The 27,114-nt window shown below is 38.8% G+C and overlaps 1 protein-coding gene across 10 annotated transcripts in view; it reads right to left on the reverse strand.

Annotated features, from left to right (window-relative positions):
* The window catches only part of TEX2 (testis expressed 2), a 64,784-nt gene that overhangs the window by 35,451 nt on the left and 2,219 nt on the right, over nucleotides 1-27,114 (reverse strand). For 3 of the 10 annotated variants that reach the window (XM_067308486.1, XM_067308479.1, XM_067308488.1), the window contains exon 1: nucleotides 19,464-19,485. The exons of 1 other annotated variant lie outside the window; for it this stretch is intronic. In XM_067308486.1, coding sequence (XP_067164587.1) covers nucleotides 19,464-19,470 — 7 coding nt within the window. In that variant the 5' untranslated portion in view covers nucleotides 19,471-19,485. Of the gene's footprint in view, nucleotides 1-5,522; nucleotides 5,707-19,463; nucleotides 19,623-26,253; nucleotides 26,303-26,840; nucleotides 26,860-26,925; nucleotides 26,946-27,107 lie in introns of those variants that run through there. 6 more of the 10 variants (XM_067308487.1, XM_067308485.1, XM_067308482.1 and 3 more) reach the window with 6 other exon arrangements.

Consider the following 27,114-nt stretch of genomic DNA (forward strand, 5'->3'; position numbering starts at 1 on the left):
AAACTAAGTTAAATGCATTTTTCCCCCCCTAAAAGTCCTTATTTTCAAGTTCTAAGACAAACACAAGAGATAGGTTATATGCAACAGGTCTGTCAGTTGAAGAAAATAAAATACTCCAGACACTTTTCATCTCACTGGATTTAAAACTGTCTAGTCAAATCAGGGACTGTTACTACACAAACAAACCAACAACAACAAAAAAAACACTGACTGGATTGGAATAGAAAGCGTTACCAGACCCTCTCAGATGATCTTGAAGGAAGAATCTGACATGATTTTAGGAAAGAAAACATAAGCAGAAGATAATCATGCCCAAAATGATAATAGGTTACTGTTTGCCAGCTAGCATATTTCCACACAGCACAAAAAGGCAATATTAGAAGTGTTGTGCTGTTAAAAATACCTTCAAGTGTTCTGAAATCATAGTTCATCCCTGATATATTACCTTCCTGTTTTCCCTAACAGCTACAATTCTTACTGAGTTCCAGAACCCCCATTCCACCCCAGGACATGGAAATTCTTCACTCCTAACTCTCACTTCCTTCTACATATGTTAGATCCTGCTTTTTTTGTTTTGTTTTGTTTTAAGCAAAGCTTGCAAACTCAAAGCAAGGACAGAAACACGTAAAAGTCTTCAGATAGTCTTTATCATTCCATGTTTTACAAACTATGGACAAATGATCAGGATATACAATTGTCCAATAACTACAGGCAAATCAAAGCGTAATTGGATAGAACTTTATTCTAAAAGTTATCCTCTAAAAATAAAGAATTCCTAAGACTAGACACCCTTTACAAAAATATTTCAGCAGAACCCCTAGTACAATAAGGTGAAGTACCTCCAAACACCACAATAATGGGCAGTATCAAACTAACAGTCGTCAAAAAAGCATGAATCAGACTGGACTTTCTGCTTCAGCAGACAGGGCACATTTGAGATATACTGCAGACAATGTATATACTTAGACAAAGAATTCACTACTGCTAGCAGTTTTGCTGTAAGAATGTGCAAGGACACTTCAGCAGAGGCAACAGTTCTTCGCATTGACATAGCAATAGCACTTTTTCAAAATACTGATCTCTTCAATTCGGTGCACACGGGCTGCTTATAGGATAAATATGCTAAAATGACTGCCTTTTACAGCTGTTTTCAAACATTTCATTGACCCATGAAAGTGGACTTACAAAACATTTCCATAGAGAGGAAATATTACACATATTTAAACCCAGGCACTGGTGGCCATTCTCAAAGATGGATCAGGAATTACAAGACAAGCTCTGCCTTTCTGGCTGTGAAGCAGCACTTTATCTTCATTGTCAAGACAGCAAGTTTACCACTTTAGTAACCGAATTACTTTTCAGAAGCTGTTAAAAATGCTGTAATCAAACTGTCTAGCAGAATTAATGAGAGGCCTTTGTTGACATTTAAAGAACAGTTCAGAAGAATGATGATGTGGTGCTGAAGAAACATGTACTTCACAAACAGTTGTGGGATCAAAGACTGTATTATGCAGCAAGCCAATGCCACCTGTTTGTCATCATTTTTCTGCTAAAGGTTGTAGTCCCTTATACTTGCTAGTGGCAATGCTAATAAGCCTTTTTCTTTTTTTTTTAACCTGTGTCAGTAAAGGAGCTGGGTTAAACATTTTAAAATAGCAAATCTTTGCTACCCAGCTCATCCCGTATAGTTGGATCAAGAGAGACCATCTGTCCACAACTTCCTACTCAGTATGGTTGTCCATTTTGTGGCTTCTAAATTATTGACTAGTTTATTCCTTGCTTCTTCTAGCATTTGCATGCTTTCCGATACTTGTACAGAAGGAACTGGATTCTATTCTGCTTCATGCAAAGTCTCCAGAAATTTTAGTTCCAGTTTTCAGTTCAGTTCTACTGCAAACCTCAGGGAGCCAGTTTGGGCTCAAACAACCAAAACAAGTTTTCAGAACCTAGTCACACCTTCCTCCGCTTTCCACCTCAGCAGCTTATCACAAAAACGGTTAAGAGACAAAATACAAAGTGCTACACCGCTCATTTTTCAGATCAATTTGTCAAGAAAATAGCAATTCAATTTTCACTGCATTATTAAACTAACAGCAATCAGCAGGTACAGAAGCATTGTCTAGAATCAGCCCAAACTATGCTGCAAGGGAAATATTCAAAAACTTTCCCAGCTCTCTCCAAAGCGACTTATTTTCCCCGGTCACCCTTTTACACAAACAAGCTGAAAGTTAATTTCTAAAGGGCTCTGTGCTGCTTCAGAAAGCAAGACAAAGGCCAAATACCATTTCAACAGAATATCCACCTCTTGGTCCTCCCTGCCCGTTCCTCCCATGTAAACCTATTTCCTTCCATTGTACCATCCCTAGAGCTCACCAGACCTTTCCATGTAGGATTAGAAACCCAGAATACACTCCCACAATAAGATCCCACAGAAGAGTGTGGCTGAAGTCTTTATGACAGTTCAGTGGTTTGAGTTGTTTGCCTAAAATGTGATCGAATTCATTGACTTTTTTCTCTAGGAAAGATTTTTCCAACATGTGACTCCCTCCTAACAGCCAACGCAATGAATCTACTAAAGTGTTTTTGAATGTGCTAGAAGAGATTGAAAACATCCAGTTACTCTATTCTGCATTAACGTGCATAAATATGCATATGACTTGACCTGGTACATTAACTACTTCCCTTGGAGCAGGAAGACCAGGCTTTCAATCTTTGCTCCAATTAGTATCATCTATATTATATGCGTGCACACAGGCAAATCAGAAGATAGCAAAGGCAGTATCACTTTCATCTTTCCGCCAAAATGAAGCTGGAGGTTTGATATGGAGATCTAATCCAAGACTCTGGATCCTGATCAGAGGCAGGCAGCTCCTTACTAGCTAAAACAAGGCAGCTACATCTCAGAGACAAGCTCTATTTAATGCGCACTCTTCTACCTGAAGTACCATACAGCCACGTGAGGTGACTTCTTGCTCTGCAGCATGGCCTTTGCAGATTCCTTCTTAGACAGCTAATTCCTCCCCTCACCCATTCCCAAGTTTAGCACCTAACAAAAGACAGGGACTCCAAAAGAAAGCAAAACACCCTGAAATAAGGTGTTACAACACTGAGTATTTTAGTGCCTAATCTTAAATGGATGATGCCTAAATGACTGAAGCAAAACTGGTTAGGTGAAAAAGTTGGGCTTAATACTCACAATTGTCCAAGGATTTTTGCTGCCAAAGATGCTGGTAGAGCTTCCTGTCCCGTATGTTATCAGAGAGGTTTAAAACTACTTGGGAAGTAGTTTTTGAAACTCATGCAATAGTAACTTTGTCAGCTTTGACATGGCAAAGGTTTGAATGAAAGAGAACGAAATGTAACAAGACTTCTCAAATTGTGACCATATATCTTGTTCTATTGCACTTCTCTAGCCACATTTCCGACCATCTTTCTAGGGCAAGTCATCCTAAACTGCCAATAAATGGAATCTTTTTATACCAACAGAAATACTGCGCAACAACCCAGCCAATCTTTTGTTGAGGTATACTTTCAGAAGGCACAGTAAATACTTTTTGGTCTTCACTCTTCTATACTATACCAGCATCAGGCTCTTCTGCTCTAAAACACCAATTTTTCTCTTTAAAGGCAGGGACACTTCTGTTGGCTCTATACAATTTATAAGAATAGAATGAGCCACTATCAGGGAGAAAGCTTTACTTTTCATATCTATTCCAGCTGCAGAGACATCCATATACTAGGCAGCTTGAATTCCTGATGGGACAAGAGCTCAAATAGTGCCATTTACCCCCCATCAGCATGTTAGAAGCCGGCCATTTGGTGACAGAGCTACCTAGCAGGGTCCCTCCAGGGCATCTCCAGGCTGCGTCCTCCTGCATTCAGGCGTACAGACAGGAACACAGATGACCAGTCTGAAAAATCACAGGCTCTAATACTGCACTAAAAAAAGTGTCCAATTTTTAAATAGTTATACAGTGAAAAACTACTATTTTTGCTACTATTTAAAACTTAGTCCTTTAGAAAAGCAGACTGAGGATTCTGCATAACATTGAGATTACACTTAGCAATGTACTTTTGACATCTAAACCATGTCTACACCAGTGCAGTTATGTAAGTGCAGCCACTTTTATGTATAATTTCCCTAAGCCACACATTTCGAAGTATATGATCTCATGAGGGGTAAAAACAACAGCAACCAACCCCCTACACAATTCTGCCTCAGGATCAGACCTGGTTTCAACTACTGCTGTGGAACTGCTTTTTTCTGTCCTCCCAAAAGTCCCTCTGACATGTCAAAGGAGTAGTAAAGAGTAACTAAGTGAAGGAGGTCACCATCATTGATGGAGCTGTACCTCTAGTCCACTTAAGACTCCTTAAATTGTTAGCTTTCCTGCCACTTCTGCGGGTCAAGTAGTTATTTCCCTAAACAGTATGAACTCTCAGTTATCCAGAAGTTTAGATATGGATTAGTCAGTCATATGTATATATAACTTGGCAAGTGCTGTGGTTGGTGAGAAACTTGGTATCTCATTTTCCTGATGGGATAGCACACTCAGAGCCATCAGCATAGAGAACCTGTGCCTCCTGTTGGCACCTTTACATGGCACAGTTCAGACAGCAGATTTCCCCAATTTGTCAGTCAAGTGCACCAAAACTTATTTTTAGGGGAAAAAAATTACTATTGGAAAGATATGTATCCAACTCTATTTTCTTTTCCCTAATGTTGGGCCGTCAGTTATCACACATCTGTACTCTAAAATTTTGTGCAAACTGTGAAATTACAGGAGCACCAAACCAAAATTTGAAGGGCAGGGAGGGGGGAAGGAAAACACACACACAACCACACACACACACCAGGTGTTCCTGGTCATTCAGCCATTTATAACACTAAGGAAGAAGTCAAAAAGAAAAGAAAAAAAAGAAAAAAAAACGAGAGAGAGAGAGCGCGCGCAAGCGTGAGCACGCAAGAGCACTGTGCTTCCTCTGGCTTAGCGCATGATGCTACTGAAACGTCTGAGCCCTTCTTTTCTGCCCATTCTGCACTTACCTTGGATCAAGAATCCAGCAACACAGAAGATCAATATTAACTATCACTTCTCCTCAACAAATAACATTCCCGATTTGTTGTTTTTGATCGGCTAGAAATCCACAAACTTGGTTAGATCTTCAGCATACTATATTTACACTGTACAGTTAATTATCTTGTGTTTAAACAGCAGTTGCCAATACATACAGTGCTAATTACCTGATACAGACGAAGTTTTCTTGCACACACCAAACATACTGGAAAAGAGTCTGCTACTTACAAAATAAGCAAGATTTTTTTTATATCATGATTAACTAGTTACCATATAAAGGAAGGAAATTCTTGATTAGTCATTACTTCCCTACCCTTAAATATGTTACCATACCATGAATTATGTCTTATAAAAGCACAATCTTAAATCAGCACTATCAACAGGGCAGCAGCAGGAAGCTAATATAATCCAACTGCACTTCGGCATCCTCAGCACATGACTTACAGGGTAACTAGTATCCAACACCCTCAACGCCTCGTCCAAACGGCACTGCAGTTGGGGGAACCCATTTTCAGGAACAATCATTTCCATTTGGGCAAACATACTTTTTCAACCTTGTTTGATCTTGCTGGTACTTTTTAAATCAACTCAGTTCATAGTCCAGTTCTGCTACAAGGCAATTCATGCTTTTCTCCACACACAACTGTTGAAAGATAAGCGTACATATTGTATCAAATTTTCAGACAACTGCCACATGGAAAAAGAAAAAACAAAACAAAAAAACCCAGCCTGCAATACAGGAGCAACATCACAACGCTATCTGCTTGAGATGGCACATGTGCTTTGGTCAACATGGGACATTTTATTACATTTTGAATATCAACTGGAATTACAAGAAGTAGCTCTCTCTATATTACCCCCAAGCTTTAAGCAAATCTAACTCCTCTCAACACACTAGATGTCAAAGAGTAATTTCCGCCTATGAACACAGGATAGGGAAGATTTTTCTCCTGCTCTGGGCAGGGCCATTTTTCCAATCTATTCCTAAGCACGTTTCTCTTTTTAGTTTCAAAGGAATCCCTTTTTTTTTTTTTCTCCTCAAAGTAGACGTTTAGAAACTTTTCCAGAGAGAATGCAACAGTAACATCCCTCATCTCCTCTTCCCCTGCTACACTACCAACACTTCTTCCACTAGGAGTTGGGTTTTGATAACAAAAATGTTTTATCAGGTTCCTGAACCATAGGATTTTTCTCTTAAATCCTTCTAATACCTTCACCTCATTTGTCCTTGCTCATTGCTTCCACTCTTCTTGCTATTCTTCCCTTGCGCCTTGGACCCTTCTCCTTCCAGCCGTTTCAACTGCCGCCCCCCTCCCCAGGGAACCAACATTCTTTCCCTCTTTTTTGAAGCAGCGCAATTCCAAACTGTCCAGCTGCAGATTACATGAATATCTGCAGAAATGTATATTTTCCACTGACCCTTCTTTTTAAAGCCATACTTTCCCATCCTCCCCAGTTGCCTTCTTAGCTGTTTTTTTTGTTATTGTTGTTGATTCTAAAGATGTAAGATATCATTTTTATTTATGTAACAGATAGGCCTGAAAAATAATCTTCAGTCCTTGGGCTTCAAGTGATTCAAAACTTGAATGCAGCTCCGGGGGGGGGGGGGGTGGATGATAAGAAAATATTTCCCTTCCTGCACAAGCTTTGAGGTTTAGATGCTTTTGCAGGGTGGAATGAGAGCACTGTGTAACTAACTGTTACCATCACTGCCATTTCCAGTTCTTATTTTAAGGACAAACACCCCCATTATCCACCTAATCTCACCTATAGGCATCACTTCTGAATTTCTGCAACAATGGGCAACAGTACGCCAGGTGAACAGCGCATGCGCACTGCCATTTGTTCCCAAGAGTAGAAAATATTTCTCAAGTCCTTTCCTGCCAAGCTGTGATGCAGCGCAGCACGGTAGCTGAAGCTGTATTTTCACCCCAGATGACAACACATCTCCAGGACGCCGTGATTCACTATTTGATGAGCAGGAACACCCAGAAAGCGACCAGATGTCAGGCAGTGCTCGGTCAAGTTAGGCCACAACGCCTTTTAAGAGTGTTGCTACAGGAACATGTGCTCTTACCTTCACCGAGAATGACTAACTGTGATGCCTATTAATGAGAGGAGGGTTTTGTATTTGCCTCTCACCTTCCTCTCTCACAGCTCACCTTTTGATATTGCACATGTTCCAGAAAGGGCTCACAAGAATTGACTTTGACAATTCCCAAAGACAGGAAAAGGAAAAGCATCAAAGTCATATTTTTCACTTTGAAGTTCTTTTTTGATTGGGGCGGGGGGGCACGTATAAGAAGAGTCAAGCACCCAAGCAATCTGTGCTTTTGCCTAAAAGCACAACAGCCTTCTCCAAAACTCGCAAACTCCCATTCTTTCCCCTTCCAGGAGGAACTACCTAGTTTACAGCACCGGGAAAGCTCCCAGTCCACCAGCAGCAGTCTATCAGATTGCTTTATGCATATACAGAGGACATATAAATCATTCTCTCACTTTCCAGATGGGAGGTATTTCAGGACTCAAGAATTTAAGCTTATGCTTCACAAAAGCATGCTGATTTTTCCAGAAACTGAGAAGGGGAAGATATTTATGGTGCTTCTAGGTATCTAAATGGCTTGTTTACCTTTTCTTATCCATTTGTATATTGATCACTGTGCTGACACATCCAGAACACGTTGTCTGCATATGCCCATTCTGCTCTCTAACAAAGAGACCAACAATTTCTAAAGCAGACGCCATTCAACTAAAGGCAAATATTTAAAGCTACAACTCTTCCAGTAAGCCACAGAAAAGCATGATCCACAGTGTGGGGAGAAGAGAGCTCAAAGGAAGAAAGTTCTTGCAGTATTTTTGCTAGTATGTGACTCCTGGCTATGATAATAGAATTTTACATTAAAACTCTTTTCTGAGTAGTATATATATATAAATGTATATAATAGCTATATTGTACAACTCTGGAAATTGCTCTCTTCACTCTACTAAATGCAGTTCAATGCGCAGTGGTTAGAATACGAAGATACCTTAGTTCCATATTCTATTTTTAAATCAAAGTAGATGCAAGCTTGCTTTGTGCTAACAGCAAGCAAGAAAAAAAAAGGCTACAGGACAGATTTTTATTGCATGCAGAGATCAGTTTCATTAGTTTTGCTATTTACTCATTTTAAAATTTCCATTTGTGTAGAATACGAGACACTATTTTATGACATTCATCAAGGTAGAACAATCAATAACATTCAAAATAAGTCTGCTTTTCTCCTGTGCACAAACCAAAGTTGATATTTTCTTTGCAACTACGATGTTTCACTGAGCATTTGCTCCCTCTCACGGTTTACAGCCTCATCTTCCACAACACGCACCTGGACTTGTTCTCTGACTTTGTAAGACAAACTTCGATGCACTTCGAGACTAGTAATAAGAATACTTTAAGTAATTCACATGTACAAATATCTTCTACTTATACATTTAGTCTTCCATCAGCACAGCACAGATCCTGCAGGCCAGGTGGAGCCCCTCTTTACGAGGGCAGTTACCTCCTCGCTGGTGCTTGGAGATTAATGGTCAGAGAAAGCAGCAAAGTCACAGAAAAGTCAGGCAAGATAGAAAGCTTCGGAAGGCAAGGAACGGTGTCTGAGGACTCAAGGTCTCGTCTTAAAAAAGTTACCACAAGTCTGTAACTAAGTCAAGGGGAAAATCTGGGAAGGGGGAAAAGAGCAACGTGATTTCAGTCCTAGTGAGCCAACAATCACTTTCATGCAGTTCACCCATGGGGCTACTTTCAGCATTGCTCAGTTCAATTTAGCTAGGGGTGGGGTAAGTTATAAGAGATCTGACCTTAGCAACTATAAAGGAAAAATAAAGTATGCCTCAAATTCTTTGGAAAGGGATTGGGCCCCTTTGTCTTTCAAACATCCTTCAGATCACTGCGGGTCTTTTCAGAAAGGAAATAGTGACATCATTAGTAATTTCATTTATCCTTGCCCTACTTTAATTTGGAAACTTGACTTCTCAAAGAGATGAGTGTAAACTGAGTCAATTTGGGAAATTAATGAGATATTAGAAAGGAAAAAAATCAAATTAAATTCAAACAAAAAGTTTCAAAAGAGATTCCCCCCAACCTTTTAGATCATGACAAGGACTAGGATTATTTTAAGAGCTACATAAAAATTCCTTATATTTTAGTCCCAAGTTGAGTACCTAGTATTTTAAAGCCTATAGCTAGAAAAATAATATCCAGTTCTCATGCAGTTCTTGAGAACAGGTTGAGATTTACTTTTGTTTCTATATGCTTTCAGAGCTTGCAGGAGTTAAGACAATGTTCAAATATTTACTTGAGCAAAACAAAACTTTTTTTTAAATAAGCATTTATACTTAAAAGGAACTGAAGCAACTGTTTTAACCAATTGTCCTATCATCTTCATAGATAAAGCAAAGCAATATCTGCACCTTAACAATTCAGAAAGTGATTCAATGAGCAATGCACAAAGCAGTAAACTAAGAGACAACTTAAAAGAACAGGACAAAGTTGCCTATGCCACGCTTATTTTATCTGCCCCTTCAAGGTTCAATTTAGCCATTTTAATAACTAAGTAAGGAGAATTTAGTAGAGCAATTCAATGTTTTGCATAATCATTTAGTTGCAGAAACAGAACAGATGGGGAACTAAATTCAGACATATTGCAACGGGACAACCATTCCAATCACATTACTATTAGTTACTGCAATATCTATTCGGGGGAGTGGGGGGGGAAGGAAGAGTATGTTGTACTGGTGAAACACTTTCAGAAAATCTATAGCAAAGTTAAAAATGCAGCAGATTATTTTCCCTGCTCATTGCTGTTAACTGCAGACCAGAAAAAAAGGTGTTTTCCACAAAACAAAAATTCCTAACTTCTGAATAAAGAAAGAGTCTTACATGTTATTAAAAAGCATTTTAATGCTTTCCCCTACAGCTGCTGGTTGCATCAGAAAAACAAGCCCCAATGCTACCCAGGAAGCCACTAGATTATTCAGAATGCCATAATTGGACTTCATGCAAATCACCACCACTGTTCAAAGGGAAAGATGTTTCTAACTGGTTAAATCTTTGCTTTCACCAATAATCCTTTTGTACCATCATTCTTTCAAAAGGCATCCCCCAGTTCAGTAAGCTGCCATTTCCTAGGCAGAGGAAAAAAAGTATATTCTTTAGGACTGACAGGGTTTGTTATTATTCTTCTGAATTACTCAGAAGTCATTTCCAAGTGTCAGATTGAAGTCACATAGGTAATTCATACCCTAAAATCTATCCTCTATTTGGGTAGGAAGGAGAAGTAGTATATTTGTTTAAGACTATCTTTGCAACTTCCACTGGGTGCAACAGAAGATCTTACACTAACGTAGACGGGACCACTCTAATGCTTTCAAACACTGTTCCTAAACCATGCTAGAGGTATAGGAGAAGCAAACAGCATTCAAAACAGGTTTTGCATTCACTTTGGTTACAGGAGGGCTGGTCAGATTCTTAACTGTGCAGAAAAAAGTCCGTTATAAAAAGAAGCTTTTAAAGCTCCTTTACTTGGAAGCAAGCTTTAGTTACTGAAAACTCAGTTGTATTGCAGTCAGTTCAGTACCACTTTGGTTAATTCATCATTTAGGAATGAAAGCTCTTCTAGGATATCATCTATTGAGATTCTGTTTTCCTGCTGTGACAATTAATGAAGTTTTGTTTATTATGTAAGACAGAAGATCAGATAAGTAGACCTCGAACGAGGCCAAACTACTCACACAACTTCATGCATATTCTTAGTTTCAGTTTTAGATTTTAGAGAGAGTAACGCATTACAGTGTTAGCTTAAACCTGTAAAGCTATACAGACTTTCCTACTTAAGAAAACCCCATATGAGCTGTTGCATTTATGTTAAACGAACATAAACAGAAATCCATGATGGCAAAACGCAGATATGGTCTGTAGCATTTTCCTCTATGAAAGATAAAACAGAGCATCAGAGATGCAGCTAAAATAAAATGCCAAGTCTCATTTCTCAGCTATCGCCACATTTTTTAACTTTCTAAATCAGTTAAATCAGTGTAATCTGAGCTGCAACACATACCTAGTTCTTACTTAACAAGATGAGAGGGCAAGTTCTGGGTACAGGCAGGTAAGTACCAGAGAAGAATGAGCCAGAAGTCTTCAACAGCAAAAGTATAAGCACAATTGCAGCTCAATCACTACTCCCCGAGTTGATCAGTTGGCAGCAATGACTTTGAAGGTGAAGTTTTGTCACAGTCCCAGCCCATCTATTTTAAGTCTTAAGGCAGCAAAACTATCAAATAAACAAAACCAGAAAGCCTAATTTTCACACTCACTTTTGCTGGGGAAGAGAGGGGAGGGAAGCAGAAGGGATTTCATCATTACAAACATGCCCATCTATAATCTGCCATGCATCCCTTCCCTCCACTGAAGGATAAGGGAGGACTGTTGCTGGTATCCCATCACTTGATATTATCTTTATGCTCATTTAAGATAAATAACAGATAGTTCTCAAGCAGACAGAATTCCTTCTATTGAGTTAAGAGCTAGAAGTCTTTGTTCCGGGTCCTTCAAAACAAAGCACAAGTATTAGCGATCCTAGCAGTTATAGCCTTGACTTAAGCAGTGCTTTAAATCATCAGAAGTTTGTGTCTCCAGTAACCTTAGAACTACTTTGTCACAGAAGTAGTCTAGAGAAACTCCAGTGTGTTGGTCCAGAACATTCTCACTGAAGGAGAGATCGCAGCTAATGAAACATTACTTGTCCTGTACACTTCACCTCATTCAATGCATTTATTGCATTAAAGACAAAACAGGATACAAAAAACATCAAATTTCAACATCTTTCCCCATCACCATTCAAAAGTCTAATTACCACAAATTAAATTCCTCTGGAATCTCCATCAGTTAATGTATTCCATGGTTAACATTCATTATTCCTTTTACATCCGCTAGTCATTACTTTTAAATGAACTACATAGGAAGTGCTGGTAATTACCATCACATGATAGCCTTGTGAAGTCATTGTGTCAGGGATCTAGTTACCCAGCCTGAAGATAATACTTTAAATCTCACTTTCCAACAGCACTAAGAATGAAGTTCTGCCTCACCTCTCAAGTTCATGCAACTGGACTTGAGATGCAGAAAAAAAAAAGAAACAGGAAAAAAAAACCACAAACTGTTGAACAGTTGTATAGAAAATATGGAGTTAGAGATAAGGAAAAGACAGGCTTACAAGAAGCATCGAAATGAAAAAATTTATATCAATTAAGTGATATTAAACAAATATAGTCCAATGTATTCAACAAAAGTCAAAACTAAGATCACAGCAAACACTTTACACAGCCAGAATAGATGGTGCCACTCACTATAACATACGCACGTACAGATCTTCCATAGCACTTACCCCTACAGAAGTTAATCAAGTCACCACAACTAAACTAGCTCCAACAGTTAGAATACCTCTGTCAGGAGTTTTCTGAGCTTCATAAAAGATAGATTATATTTTTGTGCAAATGTTTTTATGGTAAAAAGAATCCAAATTAAATAACCAGTATTTAGATATGTTCAACAATACTTTAAAATCTTGCTTAGGACCCTTCATTTAAAGTATCAATGAGAACACTTTTAATGAGAACCATCAACCTATCACCAAAGAGACAAACAAGGGAGGGCATTTACTGAAGTGCAAGACAAAAAGGTCAAATAAAATTGCAATGACAAATAAGGAGACTTTGAAAACATTCTAGTAATTTTGAAGATTGGTGCTACTAATAAGGTCCTTAATACATGCTCATATGCACAATGCTTCCAAAACACTCAAAAGAAAGATTGTTTAATATTAGCTAAGTGAATCTATTCTATATTAACATTTTCCCCATGGACCTAAGGAAAGGTCAGCTACCACAATCATTTCCCTGCCTTCACCAATAAGAGATTAATTTTTCTCCTTCCATGACATATCACATCCAAACACTTACACCCTTCATAAAGCTGCTGGGGCATTAATTTACAGACACACACACACACACACACACACACACACACACACAGAGTAAAAAGCTGTTCAAAGTCCCAGAAAATTTTAAATTCTTCTGTTTTCTTATTTAATGCTTTTCCACACTGAAAAATTAAAACAAAACATGCAATAACTCACAGAAGAACAGTAAACACTGGGCAGAGAAGAGTCACTTTATTTTGCCATATATTGCAAAACTTATTCTTTTTAAAACAAGAACATATTGAAACCCAGAAATATCTAGAGCTTTCTGCAAACAGAGTGAACTGCAGCTGCAGGACAGTGGGGACTCCCAGGCCCCTGTCCCTCCCAGCCCACGACCAGAAGGACAAGCTCGCAGAACGAGGTCTGTGTTCTGCTGCAACTTCAGAAGCAAGCCATCATCCCAAAAGGACTCAATTTCAAGAAAACACCAACACTACCCTTGGAGTTTATCATTAATTCCCAAGATACATCAGCATTAGATTAAAAACAGAGGCTGCAGAAAATCTGCCAAAGCGTGAGACAGAAAACTAGCTTGGAAAAAATGCCTCCGGTAGAAAGGGTGGTGCTTCCGAGCTGCAGCTGGGAGCTGAAGGCTGTCAACATGAAGGTAAGGAGGACTTTCGCAATTCAACAGATCTGATGACATGTCTAGACAGAGGTTGCTGCCTTGCCATCATATTAATACAGCACTTTTCAACTGTGATAGGTCAAATCTTGTTTTTGCAACACAACTACTTCCCTGAAATGCCAAAGAAAAGTCAGAAGATGTACGGAGAGGGTATTTGTAGCATAAGCCACAAGTTGAGCCCAGACTCTGCTTCCTGATGTATAGCTCTTCAAGAACTCTTTTGTAAAAGTTACAAATAAAACTCAAAAGCTTTTTATTGAGATAAACATACATCACAAACACATAATAATAATAATATCCTCCCAGGAAAATTTTAACTATGCAGAAAACTAAAAGCCCTCCTACACAATTTCAGAGATGTTCACAGGAGTTGTGTGTTGAAATCTCCAGAAAACATTCCCACTAAGCATAATTTCAGTACAACTTTTACTAAGGCTTTCTGACCAGTTACAATATTATTGGTGAAGCTCCTCAGTACTCAGAGTATTACACACGTTCATTAAGCACTGTGTGAAAAGTATTGCTACAACATCTGAAAGTTGCTTTTCCCATATAGTCGGCTAGTAAGCTATGATTTTAGCAGAGTCCTCACACATACACACACACACACACACTCATTTTCATTAACATATTCCTCTGTTCTTGGCCGTATCTTCAAATTGCACCAATGGAGTGCAATTTCATTGAAGAAGTAGGTCTGCTCCCAAATTGCAACAAGGAAGCAAATAAAAATTCTGTCACATTATGCTTTCTCCATTCATATTTTTTTCTTATGAACTGCATTATTCTTGTTTCATTATCAGGCATAATTGCAAGCAACAAGTCCTATCTTTTCATTCCAAAACATCTTTGTTTAGTACACAAGCATCAACTCGGAATTCAGCAGTTCAAAGGGATTTCTTATCAGTTCTCTCATTCCCTCAATAGGACAAAGATGATAACCAAATCCCCTCTCATCATCCCTCCCCACAAGGTTTTGGAGATTTAGTCATTTCCCATATCTTCACATATTGGTGACTTCAAAAACGTACATTCAACTACTTAGTCTTTCAGGTAACAACTAATTGTGGGTATCAAAATTATTACCGAGAGAAATAATTTAGTCATGAGCGAGAAGAGAAACGGCCACAAAAGATTTAGAGACACAGATCTGAGAGATCTGTGCAGAGATCATAAACTACTAATAAAAATCTCTATACTTTAAAATCCTCTAATATCTAATTCATAGAAAAATCCATAGACAGTTAACAAAATGTAAAGTCAACTCTAAAGGAACCTTGTACTAAGAATAGCAGGAAAATAAAATGTCAAACTCCATGCATAATTGGCAAGTACCAGACATCTCTCTCTGCTTAAGGAAACATTCATCTCATTTCATTCAGATTTATGTTCAACCCAAACACCTAGAAATTAAAATACAAGAGTTCAGCAGCACTGCAGTTTTCCAACTGGAAGACAGAGTGCAGAGCCATGAGGATATGAGAACATCCAAGATAGCAACATTTTTCAAGACTATTAAAAAAAGTAAAATGGGACCTACATGGCATCTAACAACCTGAATTTCTCGCATGCAGAAGACAAAGATTTTGCTTATTAAAAAAAAAAAAGAATCACAGAGTCATAGTCAAATCTTCATGAGAACAGATAACAGGAGAGGCTCAGCTGAAAGAATCAGAACAGATATCCCAGGCTTTCTCAGTTTCACAGTGGAACTATTAGAACATGAGGTATCTTGTTTTTATTTCACCTTGTTAAAAAGCTTCTAGAGCCATGCAAGCACTATATATGTTTTCATACTGTCTCTCTCAAAGATTAGCTTTGGACTTTAAGCATTTTATGATTAATAAACACTGGTCTCCTCTCTTGACAGGGACAAAGACAAAAGACTCAAGCACACAGGGCTGAAGCAGCCTTAAAATTTCTAGTCATTCTGTTATGCTACATTCAAATATTTTATTAAATCCATAGAAGTATTAAGCATCTATATGGCAAAAGCATCCACATTTATGTTTGCATTTAAATACAACTGTTTTCCTATTTTTCATATCGTATAACACTAAATATGTCAAGGTGTGTCTTAATTGACAGGAGCTAGCAAGAATCTTTCCCGGACTTTCTTCTCTAGGAGAAGAAAGAGGTCACTGCCAAAGACAGGACACTAAAATAGCTAAGCCATTAGCCTGATATGCATTCCCTCCATTTCTTGCATCAGGCACAGAATGGAGCAATAGTTAATGGATCAATTTAATTTATTAAGCCCTGTGGCTTTTTTGAAGTGATTGGGGTAACTCCTATTTCCAAAAGCTGTGATATATTTTAATTGCAACATATTACAGGTCAATTACAGATTGCCTGACCTTAACAGCTGCTGTACAGGCTTGATTCTTATTGAAATCAACTGAGTCAGAAAATGATGAACACCTCCCACAGCAGTTTTTTTAATCCTAATTGCTAAGAAACTACGGTATGTAGGTACATGAAAGAAAAACAACTTTGCTAGCAATTTGAATTAACAGGATCAAATTACAGAAGAACAGATACTCAGATACTAAGACACCATATTTCTCATAAGGAAAAAAAGACCGGTATCCTATGATGATGCAAACTGAGGTCCTCATGCACCTCAAAGCCCATTTGTTCACACCCTTAAGTGACATGAATACAGGAGGATCCTTCCTACTCTATTTTTCTCTCTCAAAATGCGGGTACTGGTAACACGCCTGGAAAGAATTTGTCATGTGAAGATTCTCAAAAAAAGTAACTGAAATAAGACTGGGAAGAATAAGAACAGTTTCTCTTCTCCTTTTCTTTCAGCAACATTGATCTAGCCCAATGTGGGTCTTCCACAGCATAAATCAGGCCAAGAACTTAAAATAAAACACAAAGCTCCCTGAAAAGTTTAAGTTAGCCAACAGTTTTCTGAAGTTTTTAAACACTCCTTGAAAAGTATTCTCACTGCCTCTGGTAAAAAGTAGTTTCCAGTGATCAATAATGTAGGAAGCAAAACAGACAGCCATTCCTCATTCTCCCTCTCTCAGCTCAGAAGGCAATTATTTGTTCCTATATGGTATAATTCACTATTATAACATGCAGACGTAGATATAGGTCCTTATCTTAGTGGGAAAGCAGACCTCAGGTAGGCTAGGCTGATGGGAAAACATCTGTAAATGAAATCATTCCTCCAGATCTCTTTATTACAGAGAGGCACATTCTGAATTCTGATCAGCTACATATGGAGCTGTAAAACATGCAGGCAGATTTCACTTTTGCAAATGTTGATCAACATAATTATCTCCAGGAATCCATAGCTGACAATTCCTGAAAAGGTCAGAAGGTGGGTGCCTTGTGGCAATACACACCCCGATTCCCTGGTTGCCTGCTGAATTCATAGTGCAATATGAAGGAAAAAAAAGAAAAAAAAAAGAGTTGTTAACCAATTTTTGTAGAGAACCCCAGTTCTACTTTAAATTCAGCTAGTACACATTAGTACACATGCAGGCTCTTCACTTTCACTCTCCTTTGCAGTTATTTCCTGGTAAATAGAGCCAAAATCTTCCCTTTTGCAATCCATAACATTTGCTGCTCAGTAACCAGATACTATCACTGTTACATCTGCCTAGCAAAAGCTGCAAATGCCTTCATCACTGTAAAAGTTTCTACTATTGCAGACAGAAATAATGTCTATATATTCTCAACTACTTGATAAAATAAATAAGAACTACTGCACTCCACCATATGTGGGTTACATTTTGTGCATGCACAGAAAGTATCATTAAAGTAGCTTCAAGGAAATGCATTTTAGGTCATCAATTTTAAGGTCTTGATTTGCTGGGAGATAAAAGAACAGCAAAAGCCACCAGATGGATTCAAAAGGGCAATGGGAAATAACTGTCTTTGAGCCATATCCTGCCTTGTTCAATTACAGTACTATGCAGACAATTCTAATTTCACACACAGCCATGTTTTTACATACGTGTTTAATAAATCTACCATACACTCATTTATCAAATGGAGCCAATCAGTAATACAAGCTCTAAATTATATACACTGCTAATAAGTCAGCAAGTACTCAGTTCGTCATACATCACCATCTATCAGGGCGTAGTCATTTAAGCAAGGCTTGTAATTGCTGAGACAGTCAAGAGAAGCCAAGCGTGTCGGGCAGCTGCAGTTGTCTTCCAGGATAAGATGACACACCAGTGATGACCAGCACCTGAGGAACCCTTCCCACCTCTAAGGAGCTGCCTCTGCCATACCACATATAACTAAGACCATAAAGAAACAAGATTAGTTGCTTTTGGGGGAAAAATTGGGGGAAAAAAAAAATAGTACAAGTGGAAGTCTAGACATAGGATGGAAGTCTTTTCACCTCGCACTCATCATCACTCAGGGAGACAAACTCCTTCCTATTAAACCATGGAACAAGCTCTATATCCCCTACAAAAGTTTTCCTAAACTCCACAAAGGAGTTAGAAGTGTGATCATAACTGATAATGTCTTCACAACAGCTTTAACAGTATGAGATCTGGATGGATCACACAGAGCAGCATACTAAATTTTTGGCTACAGGTATCAGAGAAGGTGGTCTGAAAAGTCACTATTTACACTGTATTCATTCTGTGAACAGAAAGACATTGGCAGAACTGTCGATCCATAACAGTTTTAATTGGTAAATACACTGCTTATGGCATCTGGATGCAAGAAGCAGGTTTAAAAATTAAATATTGGGAAAGTAAAATAGTAAAACAACATTCAAGGTACAGCAGCAATTTATTCATTTTTATAATCTTAATTGCAATGTTTTAGCTTGACAGAAATAATAACAAATATCTAGATAGAATTGTGTAAGTTTGCTTATTAAAAATACAACTGAAAAGTTGCCCCAACTCATCAGAAAAGGTTTCTAATATCCATTCTTTACTCGCACAGTTACCACTCTACAGCTCGAAGCTGCATGACAAAACAGAGGTCCCTACAACCAAACATGACTTATGCTCTTAAATACAACATATCTCCAAAGTGAATCTTTTAACATACATTCAGAGTCCATGCACTTCTCTAGAAGCACTGGGCATGAATCTCCAGGTTGCCTGTAAGCTCTAGACAGTGCTAAGGCACCTTGGAGAACTAGGCCTGTTGTCACAGAAGGAATGACCAGTTGGAATTACAAAACAGGAGTTAGTTTGTGTGCATCGCTGGTCCTTTCTCCACCCACATCTCTTGTTTTTCACTAAAAATAATGGATAAATGTAATTTAATTTTTTTTCCATAAAGATATAATAGTATTGCAAGAGTTGAAGAGTTGTTATGCATTTGCTCAGGAGGTTTATTAGAGACCTGGCAAAGCCTTTATTAACTAGCATATTTTTGAGTAGACAGACATTTTGGATTATCTCCCCCTATTTCTTCCCCCTTCTCACAATTTATTTGTTTAATATTCCAAGCCAAGTTGAAAAGGAAGAAGTGTGAAAGTGATTAGACATAAGGAACTACTACTGCGAAGGTCTTACAAAGATAAGCCTTATCAGACTTAACAGCAGTTACAAACAAGAGAAGGAACATATGGATCATTTCATTTACCACCAAAACACATTTATCTATGCATTCAAACCCAAACATTACACAAGAGTATTGGGACAGAAAGGGAAGCCCCTCCAGGCAACAGAAATGACAGATGTGTTAAGCAAGCAGAATGGAACTACCCAGCTTGGGAGGCAGCCAGGACACACAAATCTTCACCTTGCATTTGTTGCTTTTGGGCAGGGAGACGAACAAAATCCGGGAGGGGACAGGCAGGCAGGAGTTGTGTGGGAAAGGTACTGTGGGAATTCACTTGCAAGATTATTGTTTTCAGCCTCAGCTAGAGGAAACATTCTGAAATCTGCAGAATCACAGGCAGGTTTGTCCTATTCAGAAGTTTCAAAAGAGAAGAGAATACAACATGCTGCAATTGCAAGCCTAAAGATAGAGCCAAACCTAGATGGCAACTTTCACTCTGTCTGCTTTTAGTATCACATGTTAAGCAATATTTCCTAATCAAACTACCATAATCACAAGAGTGTGAGTATGACTGTCTCCCTCCCTCCCAAGGAAGCCTTTTTCTTCTCTTTGGGCTCATAAAACAGACATTTTTGCTCCCTCAATCTTAATCGCAACTTCCAGCAAAACAAAATTACTTCTGCAGCTATTTAATTTCAGATCATAACTTCATTACAGCTCATGACAGGTTGCAGTAACATGCTTCAGTACTTCATGATCCACTTTGAAATTCCTAGTGTTAAAGCATATAGTAGCTTGGTTTGTGCTTATATTTTTGAACTTTGATTTTAAAACTGAAGTATAATTTAAACCACATGAAATTCAGAGTAAAATCTAGAGTCTTACTGCTCTGTTCTCTGCATCGGCCACTGAAACCAAATATAACAATTTTTAGCACTCAAACAGATCCTTTAGAAGAGGAAACCAATTGCAGAACATGCATTTTCATATTGTTAAAGAGACCTCTTTTAAGCTTGACCATCCCATCTTCTCACAGCTTCAGGTCTGTAACGGTTATATGACAACTTTGCATAGTCCGTGTGTCAGGGTACAACCTGGCACTGGCAGGATAAGCAGCCCAGAGCACCCAATGCTTTCACCATCACTAAGGGATGTTCTTTTGCAATGTTCCTGTCATCCAACACCACTGGGGTCAGAGAGCACAACAGTTTCCAAACCACAGAGGCACTAGGTAATGAATGTTAAAGCCCAGTTCATACAACTATTCATTTGTACTACCCTTCTGGCCTTTATGGGAAAACACCACTGTTTACGATGTTTTATTGATCTCCTGTTATCATTTGACTTCCGTCATCTCTTGTCTTCTGGAGTGCTAATTTAACCACTGAGCGATGTATTGATTTGGATTTTACATAGCAGAATAACATGCTTTGCTCCTTAGAAAGGACAGAGTTAAACAGGAGAGAAAGACAATGAACAGAGAGCTAGAAATTTTGAGTGCAGGAATGCAAGACGACAAATCAGAGAAGCTACCCTTTTTCACCACGATATTTTCATATCTTTTCAAAGACACTAATGATCAGCTTAATCAGGGACAGGAGTTCTGAGTACCTGGAGAATAAAGCAGACTGGTAAATAATCTGATGCTGCAGAACTCCTCTCTTTGTGGAGGGCAAAGCAGGGGAGAAAAACACATGCAAAATTTACACTGCTTATTGCACAAAGATGTTTCAGCCATTCTAACCCACTTTCTTGTCAAAACTTGCTTCTCTGCTTCCCATCTCCGAGAACTTCCAGCGGGGGCAGGACTGGCTTTGGCTAACAGAGGAAGTTTTGAAGTAACTCATCTCAGAGCCCTAATTGAGCAATTTCAACACTCGTGTTTTATTTTCCAGATACTGGTCATCAAGGATTTTCATTAAAGAAGAATCACAATACAGCTGTTAATCAGGTCTTAAAAGGGATATCCCATAGCCCTGGGGATCCAAAAATAATTCATTAAACTAACAGCCTTGCTCCACAGCCAGACACTACAGAGAAGGCAGATAACACAGGAACAACAATACAGGCAAATGTTGCATTACAGAACAGATCCGTTTGGAAGTTTTATGCTTGCCAAAGAGAGGATTTCTTTGCTCTGTAAGCATGCTCAAAAACCTCATGAAATTAAGTTAACATACAGCAATCTCCAATGCAAGATTATTCCAATAAAGGACTTATGCAAAAGAACCTAAACATCACCTTAAAAGAGTTATAATTTAATTTGCCAAAGTAAATACTTTTGGACCTACGCTACTCAAACCTTGGCCCAAATCCAAAATGCTCCATTCATCTCCAATCCTTCTGAAAGACAGTACACAGAAGTGCTAAGTCTTCAGGTAGTTAAATCTCAATCTTCACAACACTCTTAAGCGAACAGGCGCAGAGGCTAAGGCCATTTGGTGAAGTTATATGTTCATAGACCACTGCCTAATCTTCATGTTCTGTTGCCTCAGGCCAGAACAGGATCTTGACCAATAATTATTAACTTTCTGCTTTCAAACTTTTGGGCTTGCCACATTAACAGAAGCTTTAGAAAGTTAAACAGACCAAAACCAGATCATTCACAATTCTGACATGAACGTTGGGTCATATATTTTTATGACACTATAATCAGGATTCTGTTCCACACATGCAGGAAAAAACTTGTAGCACAAAAAACACCCAAACCTTTGCTTTGTGGATCTGAACCATTTACAACAATCCTCTACAAAAGTGAGTAGTACATACAAAAAAATTTAAAGTCAGCAATCAACAACAGCTTTACACATATTATAGTAATATGCATCAGCGCACTGAAAGAATAAGCAAAGAATGGGGAATACTAACTGACAATCCTAAAGTTGTCACTGTTCACTGTGGAACATGTGAAGGCCTCTTACATCTTGCTCTTAGACTAGAGAGATTTCTGAGGGATGGATAATGCTGGACTTTGCAGTTCTGCTTTTGCTAAAAAGAGTTAAATACTCTTTTTCCTCAAGCTACGTATGATTGTGTTACTCAGCTGAATTTAGAGAAATCGTTCCCAGATTGTACATATCTAAGTCTGCTGTTCCCATTCCAGTCTGTAATAATAATTAAAAAAAAAAAAAGATTTGGGAGTACAAGCCCATTTCCATCTCCCATGTCCTTTTCCAGTCAGCCTAATGAAGATGCTACCTTCCCCCATAGACCCATACAACAGAGGCCTGAAGCAACAACAGAAAAACAGAAGTGGACATAATACTTACTGGACAATAGTCTGTTGTCCAGCTAAGTTTCACCAATTTCCCAGAAACAAAACACCATTTATCCAGGCAGAAAATAGCATATTTGAAACAGCAAAAGACACCAATGAAAGGATCCCAAGGATGAAGAAACCTGGTGGCCTGGCAGACCTGGAGTCTGTGCATTGTTTCCTAACGATTAAGTCTCAGAAGAATTCTCCAGAGGGCCTCTTAAAAAAAAAAAAAAATCCTTATTAACCTAGCTAAGCACTCTCATTTTTTCCCTCTCTCCTGCCTATCCCTTCCTTCCCCCAACACTAACACTTAATTCAACAGCATAGCAGGTTGTTTGCTTATTCTTCACAATACAGACCCACCTTCCACCAGGAAGAAATAACACAAGATCTTCATGCTTTCACTTCAGGATAGTTTGAGAATTACAAAGGTGCACCACACCTCTTGCTTCATCAGTTTGCTGTAAACTTTTCTACCACCACACAGAATAATTCATTCTCCCAAACAGCCGCAGTAAAGGAATCATCTATGGCATATAAACTGACAAATCTCCATCACAAAATAAAAAGGAGGGGAAGATGGAACCTAGGTAATTAAACATTCTGTTTTAACATCCTGTTTTAAGAGTATACCAGAGAGCATATATTGGGTAGACAGAACACGGGGCATTTTCTACCTTCAAAGTATTTTGCTAAAAATCAAAACTAAAAGCCCCTACAAGATCTTTGTTTACAAAACACATATTCCTCTTGAAGGGCTGATTAACACTGCTTCTGTAGATTCACAGAAGGGATGCCCCAACAGATATCTACAGACACAAACAGCCAAGTCAAGGCCACATGCACGCATAACAAAGCCCAATGCTAGCTAATGACCAAATACTTCAACAGAATCAGTTCACATCAGTATCAAGTTTTCATACAAAGTCTTCTTTTGCACTAAATCATGTTGCGAATGCGACAAATTTCACATAAAAAAAGAAATGTACTGAAGTATTTTCTTAACAGATACAGAACTTTGCTGAGCTACACAAAGCTAAGAGCTGTAGCCATAAGAACTGCAGATGTCACAGGCAAGAAAGAGACTATTCGTAGTAGCTAGCCTTCAGATCAACTTAGCTTAGTAAAACTCAAGAAGTTTAAGCAGCTGAAAAGTACTAACAATCAAAAAGAAACTTGGAATCAAAGTTTTTTCTGTACACAAAAAGAAGTGGAGGAGAGAATCAGACTGCAGTAGTCAAGTCAAATAAAAATCAATAAAGCTACTAAATTGCTTTCCATCAAATTCTCTTTAAGTCTCTGTCATGATGCATTTAAAATACTTAATAGTTATATCATTAATATGCTGAAATCACTGCCTGTTCATATTGTCTCACTGTTTCCTTCATCTATAGTCATCTGTTGCCTCTTGAACCGTTAAGCTCTTTAGAGAAGAAATCATCTTTTCTGATCATTATACAGCATCTTGGGAAAATAAAGACTGATTCATGAATAGGGTTCCTAGATGCCTCATGCTAGTGCAAGCAAGTTGATGTTTTTTCCAGGAACACAAGTGAAAGTTTAAAATACAATAAACATCCTGTTTGCTAATTATCTGAAATTTTGAAATTTGACAGAGATGTTGCCCTTTAAGTACCTTAGGAGTTTAATTTATACTTGTCATTTCTTCTCTACAACACTACCATAGAATCATAAAAAAAATTTACAGTGAAGGAGGCCTCTAGAGCAAGCCTGACCAAACCTCTTGCTCAGAACAGGGCCAACTTCTAACCTTATATCAAGGAGAAAATACCTGGAATAAGGTCAATTCCATACAGTGTTGCAAGTCTGATTTTGACCTTCAGAGATCTTGGGCCAAGCATCAACATAAGAGACAATATATCAAAATTCAGATGCCTTTGTACGGAGGCTTTTCTTTGGATAGGTCTCTCACTGTCTAGCAGGCACAAAGCCAGCCCTGCCTCACTTAACTCCCTCACTTGCCCCTTAAGTGCTGCATCTTTCACCAGACATGGTATTATTCTCTCTATATTTCAGTGTTCCGTGATCCTTCTCCTCCAAATCACCACATCTTTTCTAGTGTCCCAAAGAAAACTCTCTTCACTACCTAGAATGAGAAAAGTGACTGTTCATCCCCTTTACGGACGCACATGGCATCCTTAGGCATTCCCAAAGCTGATTTCTACCCTGGATATAATATGTCTCTTCCAATATCACATACACACTCATGAAGACTCACAGTATTAACTCTTATCTTTAATCTTTAGGCCTACTTTTTTTTTTTTCTTCCAACATATGTTGTCATCCGACTTTGATTTAGGACATGATGCTTTCATTCAAGGATAAGTGTCTTAGAGCACCACTGAATTAACATTACTAGCTACTGTGGACAGCTGATATCACAATTTCCAGCTTACCAGTGGAAAATAATAAAGATGCAGAGATTTGAGCAACTCCCCATGCTCCAAGAATCTGTAAAGAACAGAATTTCCTGATCCTTTATTCTTCTGAAACCTGCAGTTTACCTTAATAAACCAAGTTTTACCTCTCCAACTCCTGTGCAGCTATTCCCAGCTCCACCACTTTACACTTTAAGCACTCAGCACCAGAGCTTACTTATATAATGGGCCCCAACAGGCTAAAGCTTGATCCTTGATACTGCACAGGACAGGGGAACACTGGCACAGAAAAAACACCTTCATACATGTTCACTGCCATGCTTACAGCAGGTCATGCGTACATCTCACACAGCATAACGCTGGTGGCCTTTCAGGCACACTGCAGGAGATTTCTCTATTCGGATTTCATCTAACAGACTGGGTTGAATTAGCAAAGAAAGGTGAGATTAGAGCAGCACAACCCTTTAATTTATCAACTAATATGCTGTTTGAGTATAAAATGCATCTTCATTCCTCCAGCTATGTGGATTTAAAGTATTCCAATTACATTATCCTCTTTTACTAGGTAAGTTTTACTATCTCCCATTATTTGTTTACATACCTAACGCAACAGAGAAGTTCCTGGCATTATACATTCTGCCTAGGTTTCCTACTCCACATTCTTTATTCTGTGACACAGTTGTCTTAGAAGTTATTTAGGGACAACTAAGCACTTGCTATTAATGTTTGAAACTACTAAATGATGTCACCATCCAATCTAAAAGGAGTACACAATAAATAAGCGTACTTTACTGGGCTGTGTCCTTTTTCAGGTTTTGACTTTGGATTTCACTAATGGATTTTCTTTTCCGAAATAAAAGAGAGATCATTTAAATAGAAGTCATTTTGAAGAAGTTCTTCGCACAGATCAAAAGTGAAGTTTACAAAAGAAGTACTCAGCTTACCAAGACAATTCACAGGGGATATCGTACAGCACCCAAGGAGATGTCTTTGATATACTGTAAGTACAGTATAAGATTCCTTTGAACACAGAAGTATCTTTTTGGTTTTCTGCTCAAGAGATCACCTTACCCAACCCTACTCTGAAACCTCAGCACCTACATGGAGTATTAATAATACGCCACCCACAACAGAGCAGTTTGGTGGATCAGGTTTGAAGTCAATCAGAACAGTGACCTCTTATACACTATAAAAAAACCCATGATGTCAGAATCTTTAAAAGCCAATTCTAAGATAAAAAATGCTAGCTTACTTTCTCTTGCTTAAGTGCTTTTACCCCTGATTTAGCACATTTTCAATTTAGAGAAAATTGACACGAGGTACTCACTCACACAGCCTGAATTTCATTCAGAGATTAAGAATATAGACTTACTTTAAAATTCCAAGTAAAGCTACATCTTCTTGTATAAAATATGCCCCTGAGGTTGCGAGACTGCCTTGTTTTCCTGAATTATACAGACAAGAACATCTTGAAAGAGGAGTTGTGTGAACACAGAGGAGTATGACAAAGCATCTTAATAGCAGATAATCTTACAGCACTGAAGTCTTACAGAAATTTATCTTACCATTAAAATATGAAAATTACAAACAGAAGTTTAAATTAAGCTCAGTTGCATACCCAACTCCCCTGAATTATGAACTATTGCGAGAGTTCCTTAACGCATTTGCTGACAGATATGCACCATGAAGAAGTTTGAGCTCAGACGTTTAGAAGGAACTTCTAAGAGACTGTAAACAGATTTAGACACTGAACTGCAATAGAGAGGTAAAATACAATGATACAGCAAGCTACAAGAGAAGCAGAAACTAAAGAGCTGACGCCCGGGAGAGGAAAAAAAAAGGAAACGATTTTAGGTGAGGAGAAAAAAAACAAAAAAAGAACTCTCTGCTTTGATACTGAGGGCAAATTAAAGATTCCCCCCCCCCCCCGCCGCGAGCTCGAGCAAGAATAAACATTACAGTTTGCTGCCGATTTTCAAGGTATCGCTTCTACTCCAGCGGCGCCCCTGCCCCGCTGCACAGCCCGCTTCAGCCCAGTTTTTACCTCGGTCACCCCGGTGCGAGCGGGCAGTAACCGCCCGCGGCCGAGCCCTGCCCGGCCCCGGCCCCCCCCGCACCGCACCGCCCCGCCGGCAGCTGCCCCGGCGCCGCGCACCGGGCCGGGCCGCCCCGCGCCCTTCCCCGCCCGCTCGTGCCGCCGCCGCGGGCCCGCCCGGCCTCGCTCACCTCTCCG

The sequence above is a fragment of the Apteryx mantelli genome, chromosome 19 (assembly GCF_036417845.1).
Source record: "Apteryx mantelli isolate bAptMan1 chromosome 19, bAptMan1.hap1, whole genome shotgun sequence".
NCBI lineage: Eukaryota > Metazoa > Chordata > Aves > Apterygiformes > Apterygidae > Apteryx > Apteryx mantelli.